At 41.4% G+C, this 13,410-nt stretch overlaps 1 protein-coding gene across 1 annotated transcript in view; it reads left to right on the forward strand.

The window, feature by feature from the left end:
- LOC125240670 (laminin subunit gamma-1) overlaps nt 1-13,410 on the forward strand; it is a 69,770-nt gene that overhangs the window by 40,495 nt on the left and 15,865 nt on the right. Inside the window, 4 exon segments of the mRNA XM_048148677.1 lie at nt 810-934; nt 2,440-2,595; nt 11,478-11,598; nt 12,758-12,939. Of these exon segments, the coding sequence (XP_048004634.1) occupies nt 810-934; nt 2,440-2,595; nt 11,478-11,598; nt 12,758-12,939 (584 nt within the window).

Consider the following 13,410-nt stretch of genomic DNA (forward strand, 5'->3'; position numbering starts at 1 on the left):
CGCGCTAGTAGGAGTAATCGTGGCGATTGCTAGATTGTTTAATACAGTGGTGATAGGTTAGTTTAGATGAAGACGGGAGATAGTAAGCGTTATGAGTGCGACAAGCACAGCACTATAGTCTCCAGTGCGACGGTCTGACTGGCTCGTGCTGGCCGCACGTGATTGGTCGACAGCGTGACCGATGCGAAGTGAGTCTCTTCTCTGTGGTGGCTTTACACTGCGCGCTCTGTAAGTAGGATACATGCAAAGTTAGTGCGAAGCGCGCAATGTACATCATGCTAGTAGGAGTACTCGAGGTGATTGCTAAATTGTTAATTAATACAATGATGATGGGTTGGTTTAGACTAGGAGTCTCCAAATTGGAGGATCCATTTTCAAACCGAAATTTTGTACAGAAATTATGGCCGCTGAGGCAAAAAAGTTTCATAATTCCAAAGAATACAAGAATCACCGGAATAGAAGTACAGTCACGGACTTTAATTGTTGTTCCACTTCTAGCTCATTTTATACTGTAACGTTATACCTTAACTATGCTTAACTGTGAGATGTCCAGTATAAAATGAGCTAGAAGTGGATCAACAATTAAAGTCCGTGACCGTACCACCGGCACTGTAACAAAATTTTAACTGGCGAACCCAAGTAAATAGGTACATTTAAATAACAGCACATAACATTTAGTGTGATGGCGGATCTGCGTCAGCTACAAAGCCGATAAGTGTATGGCGTGCTCTCGTTTTGAAGGCCAAGATTCTGTGGATCGCGGAGCCATATTAGTTTTAGCAGATATTATATGACCTCTGTTCTTACAGGACGGGTACTATAACATCAGATCTGGAGAAGGCTGCAAGTCGTGCGAATGTAATCTGGAAGGCTCATATAACTCAACTTGCAATCCGTACACTGGCCAGTGTTACTGCAAGCCGGGGATCGATGGGTGAGTCTTCATAACCTCTTCTACCTTTGCGTTATACCTTTTTTCCATGAGTCATGGGTACCTTACAGAAGATCGCAGCCAAATAACACTAGACCCTACTCATAGTGTTGTGTTCCTGCCGGCGACAAAGGCTGCTATAGCTCAACGAATGTGCTGGTGACGGTGGGATCTACGGAACTAATTTGTTCCGTCTATTTGTCCTTTGAGTCGTCGGCAACCCGAACCCTCCCTGGAACTTGTACACTCTTTTTTGCTGTGTACTCAGTGTATAGTATGAATTTTCTGAGATGAACTTTTCGGTTTTGCCCTAATCTGCTAAACAAAGGCCTTTGTTTCTATTATTCGCCGCGGTTAGCTCCCGTTTCCACAGAACGTGCTAAACTCTCAGTGTAGTTAAAAAGCAACTATCATGATAGCAATAAGGTTTCTAATGACGAGTGACTGCCTGCTGAGCCGCGGTCCTGGGTTCGAATCCTGGTAAGGGCATTTATTTGTGTGATGAGCACAGATATTTGTTCCTGAGTCATGGATGTTTTCTATGTATATAAGTATGTATTTATATTTAAGTATGTATATCGTCGCTTAGCACCCGTAGTAGGTACAAGCTTTGCTTAGTTTAGGGCTAAGTTGATCTGTGTAAGGTGTCCCCAATATTTATATTTATCTATAATTTCTTTCCCGCAGTTGAATCGTGAAATAGGCTACTTGCCTCCTATAGTCAAATCAGCTTTAAGAACTGTCAAAACGAATTTTAACGACTTGCTAATATTATAGAATTAAATATGAAATCGAATTGAGTGACGTCACGGTCAATTCAGTTATTTTATATATTTCTACCTGACTTATTAAACAAAAATTGGTTTTAAAAATATCTTTTGTCCATGTTTTTCTTATAATTATCTGATGCTTTATTTCCTGCATGGTTTAAAATATTTTATTTTAAGAACAGTCGAGTTCCCTATTGCTGACTATACTTAAGACGCAGCCAAGAAACATAAAGACAAAGATATCATCCTCATCCTCCTTGCGTTATCCCGGCATTTGCCACGGCTCATGGGAGCCTGGGGTCCGCTTTGACAACTAATACCAAGATTTGGCGTAGGCACTAGTTTTTACGAAAGCGACTGCCATCTGACCTTCCAACCCGAAGGGTAACTAGACCTTATTGGAATTAGTCCGGTTTCCTCACGATGTTTTCCTTCACCGAAAAGCGACCAGCAAATGTCAAATGACATTTCGCACATAAATTCCGAAAAACTCATTGGTGGAACCCGAGACCTCCGGAACGAAGTCGCACGTACTTACGCCGTGGCTTGCGTGGGCGACGGTCGCGCGACGGCGATGCGACGCATACGAAATCAAACCTTATCGATTTGGAAGTATGAGACGCGACGGCGACGGTCGCGCGACCGTCGCCCACGCAAGTCACGGCGTTACCGCTAGGCTACCAGCGCTCTAGAGATGAAGATAATGATGTAAAAATTCAACTTGATTTAACATTTCAGATTGAACTGTGACCGTTGCCGCGAGTACCACTACGGGTTCTCAGCGGAGGGCTGTCAAGACTGCGACTGTGATGAGTGGGGCTCCACAAACTACCAGTGCAACGCTGACGGGCAGTGCGAGTGTCAGGAGAACGTCGAGGGCCGGCGGTGTGACAGGTTCTCTAGTATCGTTATCTGTTGTCAATGTCTAATAGGACAAGTTGGAAAGAGACTTTTTTTGTCGGAGTGGGGAATGCGTTTACGCACCGTCCCCCCGACCACGGGAAGGCCTTAATGGGGAGGGGGGGGGGGCTGATGACCTCTACTGATAAGTGTGCACAGTCTTAATACATCCAGCGCGCCAGATGACGTCACGTGCTTTAGGCCACATCCACGGCTTACGTCCGATAGTTTGCACAATTCAGTATACACCCTGTTTTTATTCAATTCCGTTGACTTTAAGGGAGATTCATTACATCAAATACAATTAATTTCTCTAAGAAACTAGCGTCTTAACTCTTGCGATTATCGAGTTATCAAAAAAATAAAGGTAATTGCTGAACACGTGTGTCACAGCCTTTACCAATTCCTAATGTTATTTGTTTTGACATGTGCCGTCAATCACTTGACACTAACTTGAATGTTATTCTTTAGGGTCTCTCACACTAATAAATTCATTTATTATGTATGATAATGATGAATTATTATTATTTTTTTGCAAATTTAACTGAAATTGGTATACAGGGTGGTTCCTGATAATGAACCTAACGACGTGTCGAATTTAACGGAAAACAAAAAAACACGGGTGTATATTCATCAAAGACATAGTGTGGCTAATGAAATATTGCCCCAACTTTTGGCGGGAAATTCAAAAATCTAGGGCTGGTCACACTTGGTATAGTAGGAGATATAGTTTTGATACTAGAAAATATTTTTGATTTCTGTGCACACTTATATTGAAAATCAATAGAAATTGCTAATATATGTACAGAAATTTTACAAAATCTGTTAGCATTTGACGTATTAATGATATGATATTAGTGGATATGACGCCCGACTTTCAATCCGGAGGTCGCGGGTTCAAATCCTGGCTCGTACCAATGAGTTTTTCGGAACTTACGTACGAAATATCATTTAATATATACCACTAGCTTTACGGTGAAGGAAAACATCGTGAGGAAACCTGCATACATCAGCGAAAAAATTCAAAGATTTATGTGAAGTCTCCAACCCGCATTGGGCTAGCGTGGAGACTATATAGCCCGAGCCCTCTCAGACATGAGAGGAGACCTGTGCCCAGCAGTGGAACGTATATAGGCTAAATTATATTATTTATTTTATTTTTTATATTTTTATATCAAATTACTACTGACCAGTCACTTCACTGATTTCTTCTAAATTTTGGTTTTTAACACGCTTTTATTAGGTCGTCGTGTATGTAACTATGTATGTAATGGAATCTGCGGAGGCTAATTTAACCATCTTCCAGGAGTCGTAGCGTAATGAAAATTGGCAGCTATATGTAGTTCCGATGACAATACAATAATATGGTACTGTTGAGCTGATCTGATGATGGAGTCGGAAGATATGAACTGGAACTACATGATGGAACCTCGTATCATAGCCGTTTTTGGGTTTCTTAGAAAAGTCTTGTAATGAACTTTGACTACAATTAGGTTTCAAGGTCTGATGATGAAGCCGAAAGATATGAACTGGAACTACATGATGGAACATCGTATCATAGCTGTTTTTGGGTTTCTTAGAAAAGTCTTGTAATGAACTTTGACTACGATTAGGTTTCAAGGTCTGATGATGGAGCCGGAAGATATGAACTGGAACTACATCATGGAACATCGTATCATAGCTGTTTTTGGGCTTCTTAGGAAAGTCTTGTAATGAACTTTGACTACAATTAGGTTTCAAGGTCTGATGATGGAGCCGGAAGATATGAGCTGGAACTACATGATGGAACATCGTATCATAGCTGTTTTTGGGCTTCTTAGAAAAGTCTTGTAATGAACTTTGACTACGATTAGATTTCAAGGTCTGATGATGGAGCCGGAAGATATGAACTGGAACTACATGATAGAACATCGTATCATAGCTGTTTTTAAAAACTTAGAAAGATCAACGTTGTATTTAAAATAAGTTTGGTTAAGGTTTTCTTGTGATCCTTAAGAGTAAAGAAAAGGGGGGCTAGGGGGGCGAAGCTGCATGAAAGAAAGATCAACGTAGTATTTAGAATAAGTTGGGTTAGCGTTTTCTTGTGACCTTTAAGAGCAAACAAAGGGGGGCTCGGGGGCGAAGCCCCCGCATGAAAGAAAGATCAACGTAGTATTTAAGATAAGTTGGGTTAGCGTTTTCTTGTGACATTTAAGAGCAAACAAAGGGGGGCTCGGGGGCGAAGCCCCCGCATGAAAGAAAGATCAACGTAGTATTTAAGATAAGTTGGGTTAGCGTTTTCTTGTGACATTTAAGAGCAAACAAAGGGGGGGGCTCGGGGGCGAAGCCCCCGCATGAAAGAAAGATCAACGTAGTATTTAAGATAAGTTGGGTTAGCGTTTTCTTGTGACATTTAAGAGCAAACAAAGGGGGCTCGGGGGCGAAGCCCCCGCATGAAAGAAAGATCAACGTAGTATTTAAGATAAGTTGGGTTAGCGTTTTCTTGTGACCTTTAAGAGGAAACAAGGGGGGGCTCGGGGGCGAAGCCCCCGCATGAAAGAAAGATCAACGTAGTATTTAAGATAAGTTGGGTTAGCGTTTTCTTGTGACATTTAAGAGCAAACAAAGGGGGCTCGGGGGCGAAGCCCCCGCATGAAAGAAAGATCAACGTAGTATTTAAGATAAGTTGGGTTAGCGTTTTCTTGTGACATTTAAGAGCAAACAAAGGGGGGCTCGGGGGCGAAGCCCCCGCATGAAAGAAAGATCAACGTAGTATTTAAGATAAGTTGGGTTAGCGTTTTCTTGTGACATTTAAGAGCAAACAAAGGGGGGCTCGGGGGCGAAGCCCCCGCATGAAAGAAAGATCAACGTAGTATTTAAGATAAGTTGGGTTAGCGTTTTCTTGTGACATTTAAGAGCAAACAAAGGGGGGCTCGGGGGGCGAAGCCCCCCGCATGAAAGAAAGATCAACGTAGTATTTAAGATAAGTTGGGTTAGCGTTTTCTTGTGACCTTTAAGAGCAAACAAAGGGGGGGGCTCGGCGGGCGAAGCCCCCCGCATGAAAGAAAGATCAACGTAGTATTTAAGATAAGTTGGGTTAGCGTTTTCTTGTGACCTTTAAGAGGAAACAAAGGGGGGCTCGGGGGGCGAAGCCCCCGCATGAAAGAAAGATCAACGTAGTATTTAAGATAAGTTGGGTTAGCGTTTTCTTGTGACCTTTAAGAGCAAACAAAGGGGGGCTCGGGGGGCGAAGCCCCCCGCATGAAAGAAAGATCAACGTAGTATTTAAGATAAGTTGGGTTAGCGTTTTCTTGTGACCTTTAAGAGGAAACAAAGGGGGGCTCGGGGGGCGAAGCCCCCCGCATGAAAGAAAGATCAACGTAGTATTTAAGATAAGTTGGGTTAGCGTTTTCTTGTGACATTTAAGAGCAAACAAAGGGGGCTCGGGGGCGAAGCCCCCGCATGAAAGAAAGATCAACGTAGTATTTAAGATAAGTTGGGTTAGCGTTTTCTTGTGACCTTTAAGAGGAAACAAAGGGGGCTCGGGGGCGAAGCCCCCGCATGAAAGAAAGATCAACGTAGTATTTAAGATAAGTTGGGTTAGCGTTTTCTTGTGACATTTAAGAGCAAACAAAGGGGGGCTCGGGGGCGAAGCCCCGCATGAAAGAAAGATCAACGTAGTATTTAAGATAAGTTGGGTTAGCGTTTTCTTGTGACATTTAAGAGCAAACAAAGGGGGGCTCGGGGGCGAAGCCCCCGCATGAAAGAAAGATCAACGTAGTATTTAAGATAAGTTGGGTTAGCGTTTTCTTGTGACCTTTAAGAGCAAACAAAGGGGGGGCTCGGGGGCGAAGCCCCCGCATGAAAGAAAGATCAACGTAGTATTTAAGATAAGTTGGGTTAGCGTTTTCTTGTGACCTTTAAGAGGAAACAAAGGGGGGCTCGGGGGCGAAGCCCCCGCATGAAAGAAAGATCAACGTAGTATTTAAGATAAGTTGGGTTAGCGTTTTCTTGTGACATTTAAGAGCAAACAAAGGGGGCTCGGGGGCGAAGCCCCGCATGAAAGAAAGATCAACGTTGTATTTAAAATAAGTTGGTTTAGGGTTTTCTTGTGATCCTTAAGAGCAAACAAAGGGGGCTCGGGGGCGAAGCCCCCGCATGAAAGAAAGATCAACGTAGTATTTAAGATAAGTTGGGTTAGCGTTTTCTTGTGACATTTAAGAGCAAACAAAGGGGGCTCGGGGGCGAAGCCCCCGCATGAAAGAAAGATCAACGTTGTATTTAAAATAAGTTGGTTTAGGGTTTTCTTGTGTTCCTTAAGAGTAAAGAAAAGGGGGCTCGGAGGGCGAAGCCCCCGCATGAAAGAAAGATCAACGTAGTATTTAAGATAAGTTGGGTTAGCGTTTTCTTGTGACCCTTAAGAGTAAACAAAGGGGGGGGCTCGGGGGGCGAAGCCCCCCGCATAAAAGAAAGATTAACGTAGTATTTAAAATAAGTTGGGTTAGCGTTTTCTTGTGACCTTTAAGAGCAAACAAAGGGGGGCTCGGGGGGCGAAGCCCCCGCATGAAAGAAAGATCAACGTAGTATTTAAGATAAGTTGGGTTAGGGTTTTCTTGTGATCCTTAAGAGTAACGAAAAGGGGGGCTCGGGGGGCAAAGCCCCCAGCATAAAAGAAAGATTAACGTAGTATTTAAAATAAGTTGGGTTAGCGTTTTCTTGTGACCTTTAAGAGCAAACAAAGGGGGGCTCGGGGGGCGAAGCCCCCGCATGAAAGAAAGATCAACGTTGTATTTAAAATAAGTTGGTTTAGGGTTTTCTTGTGATCCTTAAGAGTAAAGAAAAGGGGGGCTCGGGGGGCGAAGCCCCCCGCATGAAAGAAAGATCAACGTAGTATTTAAGATAAGTTGGGTTAGCGTTTTCTTTTGACCTTTAAGAGCAAACAAAGGGGGCTCGGGGGCGAAGCCCCCGCATGAAAGAAAGATCAACGTAGTATTTAAGATAAGTTGGGTTAGCGTTTTCTTGTGACATTTAAGAGCAATTAAAGGGGGCTCAGGGGCGAAGCCCCCGCATAAAAGAAAGATCAACGTTGTTTTTAAAATAAGTTGGTTTAGGGTTTTCTTGTGATCCTTAAGAGCAAACAAAGGGGGCTCGGGGGCGAAGCCCCCGCATGAAAGAAAGATCAACGTAGTATTTAAGATAAGTTGGGTTAGCGTTTTCTTGTGACATTTAAGAGCAAACAAAGGGGGCTCGGGGGCGAAGCCCCCGCATGAAAGAAAGATCAACGTAGTATTTAAGATAAGTTGGGTTAGCGATTTCTTGTGACATTTAAGAGCAAACAAAGGGGGGCTCGGGGGCGAAGCCCCCGCATGAAAGAAAGATCAACGTTGTATTTAAAATAAGTTGGTTTAGGGTTTTCTTGTGTTCCTTAAGAGTAAAGAAAAGGGGGGCTCGGAGGGCGAAGCCCCCCGCATGAAAGAAAGATCAACGTAGTATTTAAGATAAGTTGGGTTAGCGTTTTCTTGTGACCTTTAAGAGCAAACAAAGGGGGGGCTCGGGGGCGAAGCCCCCCGCATAAAAGAAAGATTAACGTAGTATTTAAAATAAGTTGGGTTAGCGTTTTCTTGTGACCTTTAAGAGCAAACAAAGGGGGGCTCGGGGGGCGAATCCCCGCATGAAAGAAAGATCAACGTAGTATTTAAGATAAGTTGGGTTAGCGTTTTCTTGTGACCTTTAAGAGCAAACAAAGGGGGGCTCGGGGGGCGAAGCCCCCCGCATAAAAGAAAGATCAACGTTGTTTTTAAAATAAGTTGGGTTAGCGTTTTCTTGTGACCTTTAAGAGCAAACAAAGGGGGGCTCGGGGGGCAAAGCCCCCCGCATGAAAGAAAGATCAACGTTGTATTTTAAATAAGTTGGGTTAGCGTTTTCTTGTGACCTTTAAGAGCAAACAAAGGGGGGCTCGGGGGGCGAAGCCCCCGCATGAAAGAAAGATCAACGTAGTATTTAAAATAAGTTGGGTTAGCGTTTTCTTGTGACCTTTAAGAGCAAACAAAGGGGGCTCGGGGGGCGAATCCCCGCATGAAAGAAAGATCAACGTAGTATTTAAGATAAGTTGGGTTAGCGTTTTCTTGTGACCTTTAAGAGCAAACAAAGGGAGGCTCGGGGGGCGAAGCCCCCCGCATAAAAGAAAGATCAACGTTGTTTTTAAAATAAGTTGGGTTAGCGTTTTCTTGTGACCTTTAAGAGCAAACAAAGGGGGCTCGGGGCAAAGCCCCCGCATGAAAGAAAGATCAACGTTGTATTTTAAATAAGTTGGGTTAGCGTTTTCTTGTGACCTTTAAGAGCAAACAAAGGGGGCTCGGGGGGCGAAGCCCCCCGCATGAAAGAAAGATCAACGTAGTATTTAAAATAAGTTGGGTTAGGGTTTTCTTGTGATCCTTAAGAGTAACGAAAAGGGGGCCTCGGGGGGCAAAGCCCCCAGCATAAAAGAAAGATTAACGTAGTATTTAAAATAAGTTGGGTTAGCGTTTTCTTGTGACCTTTAAGAGCAAACAAAGGGGGGCTCGGGGGGCGAAGCCCCCGCATGAAAGAAAGATCAACGTTGTATTTTAAATAAGTTGGTTTAGGGTTTTCTTGTGACCGTTAAGAGTAACGAAAAGGGGGGCTCGGGGGGCGAAGCCCCCCTCATAAAAGAAAGATCAACGTAGTATTTAAAATAAGTTGGGTTAGGGTTTTCTTGTGACCTTTAAGAGCAAACAAAGGGGGGCTCGGGGGGCGAAGCCCCCCGCATGAAAGAAAGATCAACGTAGTATTTAAGATAAGTTGGGTTAGTGTTTTCTTGTGACCTTTAACAGCAAACAAAGGGGGGCTCGGGGGGCGAAGCCCCCGCATAAAAGAAAGATAAACGTTGTATTTAAAATAAGTTGGGTTAGGGTTTTCTTGTTACCCTTAAGAGTAACGAAAAGGGGGGCTCGGGGGGCGAAGCCCCCCTCATAAAAGAAAGATTAACGTAGTATTTAAAATAAGTTGGGTTAGCGTTTTCTTGTGACCTTTCAGAGCAAACAAAGGGGGGCTCGGGGGGCAAAGCCCCCGCATAAAAGAAAGATCAACGTTGTATTTAAAATAAGTTGGGTAATGGTTTTCCTGTGACCCTTAAGTGCAAATAAAGGGGGGCTCGGCAATACTTAAATTTTGTTTGAATTAGTTGAAATGTGACAATATTTTCTAATCGAGTCAAACAAAATCCCACTAGCTGAGAGCTTCAAAACAATGTATGGCGAAAGTATGTCTCTCTAATGTCTTCAAAAAGTCCGCGATAGCACATGTCTATATTGTCTATCTTTTACGGATAACTTACTAGGTATAAACATTTTTATGATAATACCGTAATAAGAAGGTAGCCGCTAGTTATTATTAAGTAGCAATTAGCAATAAGTACACGTTAAGCATGTAAAATCCGCCTACTTGAAATAATTTTATGTATAAATGTTAAAAGGTATTTATTTCATTATTAATGACTAAAAAGTATAAAATAAATTAATAGTTTAAAAAACACTATAAAACACGCTTTTATAAATGCACGTAAAAGCCAAAAATAAATTATGGATCGTTCAAGTTGTCTCTATTTGTGAGCTGAAGTTTAAAAACTATGTGCTTTTAATTATAATATTTGATTGTAAAAGCGTGGGGCGCTGGAACAGGAAAGACTTTCTTGTAAACAAATACTAATTCGAACTTCCTGGCGAATGAAGTTGCATAAGAACATAACGTTTACATATGCCGCCTAAGGGTTACCAAAGAGAACCAAAGATATCTCGTCCACGAACAAGAATTCTGCATCCTGTCACTGTAGACACTTTCCCCTTTTGTACTTTGATTAGCGGAAAAAAGCGGCGTTCTAAGTGTCGGTGACTGTCGACTCTCCTCGCTACTAGCGCATATTTTGTCTGAGTTCGACAAACTGGTACCTACTTTGAACACTGACTTTTAATTGATTTGACTGTTTAATGTAGAACCTACAAGTCATGCTGCAACTCCAGTTAGCGCGTCAATCTGTGTAACCTCCTTCCCGTAACATAGCATAATTTGATTTATCAGCAAGTTATACTTATATATTCTGTGGTTATACAAAAAGTATTTCCTGTTCCAGCGCCCCACGCTTTTACAATCAAATATTATAATTAAAAGCACATAGTTTTTAAACTTCAGCTCACAAATAGAGACAACTTGAACGATCCATAATTTATTTTTGGCTTTTACGTGCATTTATAAAAGCGTGTTTTATAGTGTTTTTTAAACTATTAATTTATTCGTAAGTAAGTCGTTACGTTCCAATATTTTTATTTTATTAATGCTTTCCAGAGCTTCGAGTTTCTCCTTGTCTTTACACTCTTTTCCTGTTTATGAGATTTAAGTTTTATTATATTCACATACTTAATCAAAGTTATAGGCAAATGTTAGAACTAGTAATTAAAGTATCAAAATATTAATAGAGCACCATCCTACTATATTGTTTACGACTTGTAAACATTGCAGTTTTTCATTATATGCCGCTTCACGTCGACTTCGCTCTTGGTTGTAATTATTTATTAGCTTAAACGGCAAATTGCGGACCTCGCTTGGTATTGTCATTGTTATAATATTTAAGATTTACCCTTAATAACCCGCGAACAATTTGAATAAGTGACATAAATTGACAGCAGACTTTTAGCCTTTTTTTTAAACCATAGACAATTGGTGATTTGACAATATTTGTAACTCTAAAGTCAGAAAAAGGTACGTTGGCCTAGATGTCATTACACCTTTGTTCTGTAATACTCGACCCTCTTTGGTATGAAGTATGTAAATCTTATATAAAGAATCCTTGTCATAGTCATAACTAATGAAGCCCTAATTTCTAGATGTATGGAGAACAAAAAAAAGCGCGCCGACGGTCAGGGCTGCGAGAGCTGCCCGCACTGCTACAACCTCGTTCAAGACGCCGTCACTCTGCACAGGAAGGAACTGAAAGAACTTGATGAGGTAAAACATATTGACCTATTATTAAGCTGTCAAACAAATTATTAAAATTAATTTCCATTGAATTCCTTAACTTTAATATTTTTTAGATCAATACAATTAATTTCTCTGAAAAAGCGTCTTATCTTTTACGGTTATGAGTTATTATAAAAATGTAATGATTTTACTGAACACGTGTGTGACAGCCGAGTTTCTTGCCGGTCCCAATTTGTTGTGACATGTGCCGTCAATCACGGACACTAACTGAATTTATCGAAGCTAAGGCGTAGGGTCTTTCACACTGATTAATTCATTTATTATGATGCCTACTTAAAAATGAAAATTTTTTTCATTTAACTAAAAGTTTCATTTCACTTTCATTTTCATTAAGCGTCAAACAATCACGGTATATAATGGTCGGCCGTTTAATAAGGCGGACAAAGGCATCATCGCATCTAGGGGCATTTTCAGAATTTGGGACCCCCAAATTAGCGTAAGTAGTAGTTAACAAAAATCAACTCACTGTCAGTTTTGTGATGATAATTAAGCATGAAATTTTAATAAAAATTTTGATTTTGTGTTAATTACATAAACATTAAGCGATAATCTACATTTAGAGTTTGAAAAAGTAATTTTTTGTACAGATTTTATGCTTAATTGTCGTCACAAAGCTGACAGCGAGTTGGGGGACTCAAATTCTGAAAATGCCCATAAACAAATGGTTGTAGAGCTCAATTCTAGACAAAAATTTTGCTGTAAGTTGTTCCCGTATTTTTGACGTAGAGTTGTTTCTGATTTTGAAGTTTTCAGTAAGTTAAAAACGGAACACTTGATTTATATTTACAATCAGCAATTTCCGAAAAACTCAATGTACGAGCCGGGGTTTGAACCTGCGACCTCCGGATCGAAAGTCGCACGCTCGTCTAGTCTGTCATTCAACTGATTTAGCGGCCGCAACTGAACTATCTTTATTTAGGTTTGACCTCGCAGATCGGTAAACCGTCCTGCAACGCCGCGGTCTAATCCCGGTAAGGGCTGTCATTCAAGTCCTATGATTAAGTAGGTATATCGTTGTCCGGCCTTCTTGAACCGTGGGCCGTCAATCTATCATTATTTATTTATTAGGTTGCAACAACACTGATTTGTTCATTGATTTTTACCCTGTCTTATATTTTTTATTCAGATCCTCTCGAAAATCTCCAAAGCGCCAACCGTAGTGGAAAACGCTGACTTCGACAAGGAGCTACAGCGCGTCAGAGAAGATATCCAGCGTTTGAGCGAAGAAGCGAAATCTCAACTAGAAGGCGGGGACGACAGTCTTACCGACACACTTGCGGATCTGGCTGAGAGACTACATGATGTCGAGTAAGTTTTTAACATGTCATTTACAACTACCAATTTGTACAATGTCTAAGAGACAGAGTTAGAAGGAGGGAATTTTGCTGAGAGCCTAAATAATATCAATATAATATCATGGTCGTGTTTTTGTCACTTTTCGTATCATGCCTGACAAATATGGTGACAAGTGATAGACAGCCGTCCATCTTAGCCCTGCAGGCCAGAAAAGATTATAATTTTCATTTTTCGTTTTTCATTTTCATTTTCATTTTTCATTTTCATTTCCATTTTCTTTTTTTTTTTCATTTCACAGCAAAAGGGAATGTACAAGTTTCTAATGGGATGGCAACGCGTATGTGACACTGTTTGAGTTGCAGGCGTCCATAGGTTACGGTGACCGATTTACATCAGGCGGGCCGTATGCTTGTTTGCCACCGACGTAGTATTAAAAAAAAAAAGATAATTGCGATCCAAGCTCCGGGTCGTATCTGATGAAGA

This window comes from Leguminivora glycinivorella, chromosome Z (assembly GCF_023078275.1).
Source record: "Leguminivora glycinivorella isolate SPB_JAAS2020 chromosome Z, LegGlyc_1.1, whole genome shotgun sequence".
Classification (NCBI taxonomy): Eukaryota; Metazoa; Arthropoda; class Insecta; order Lepidoptera; family Tortricidae; genus Leguminivora; species Leguminivora glycinivorella.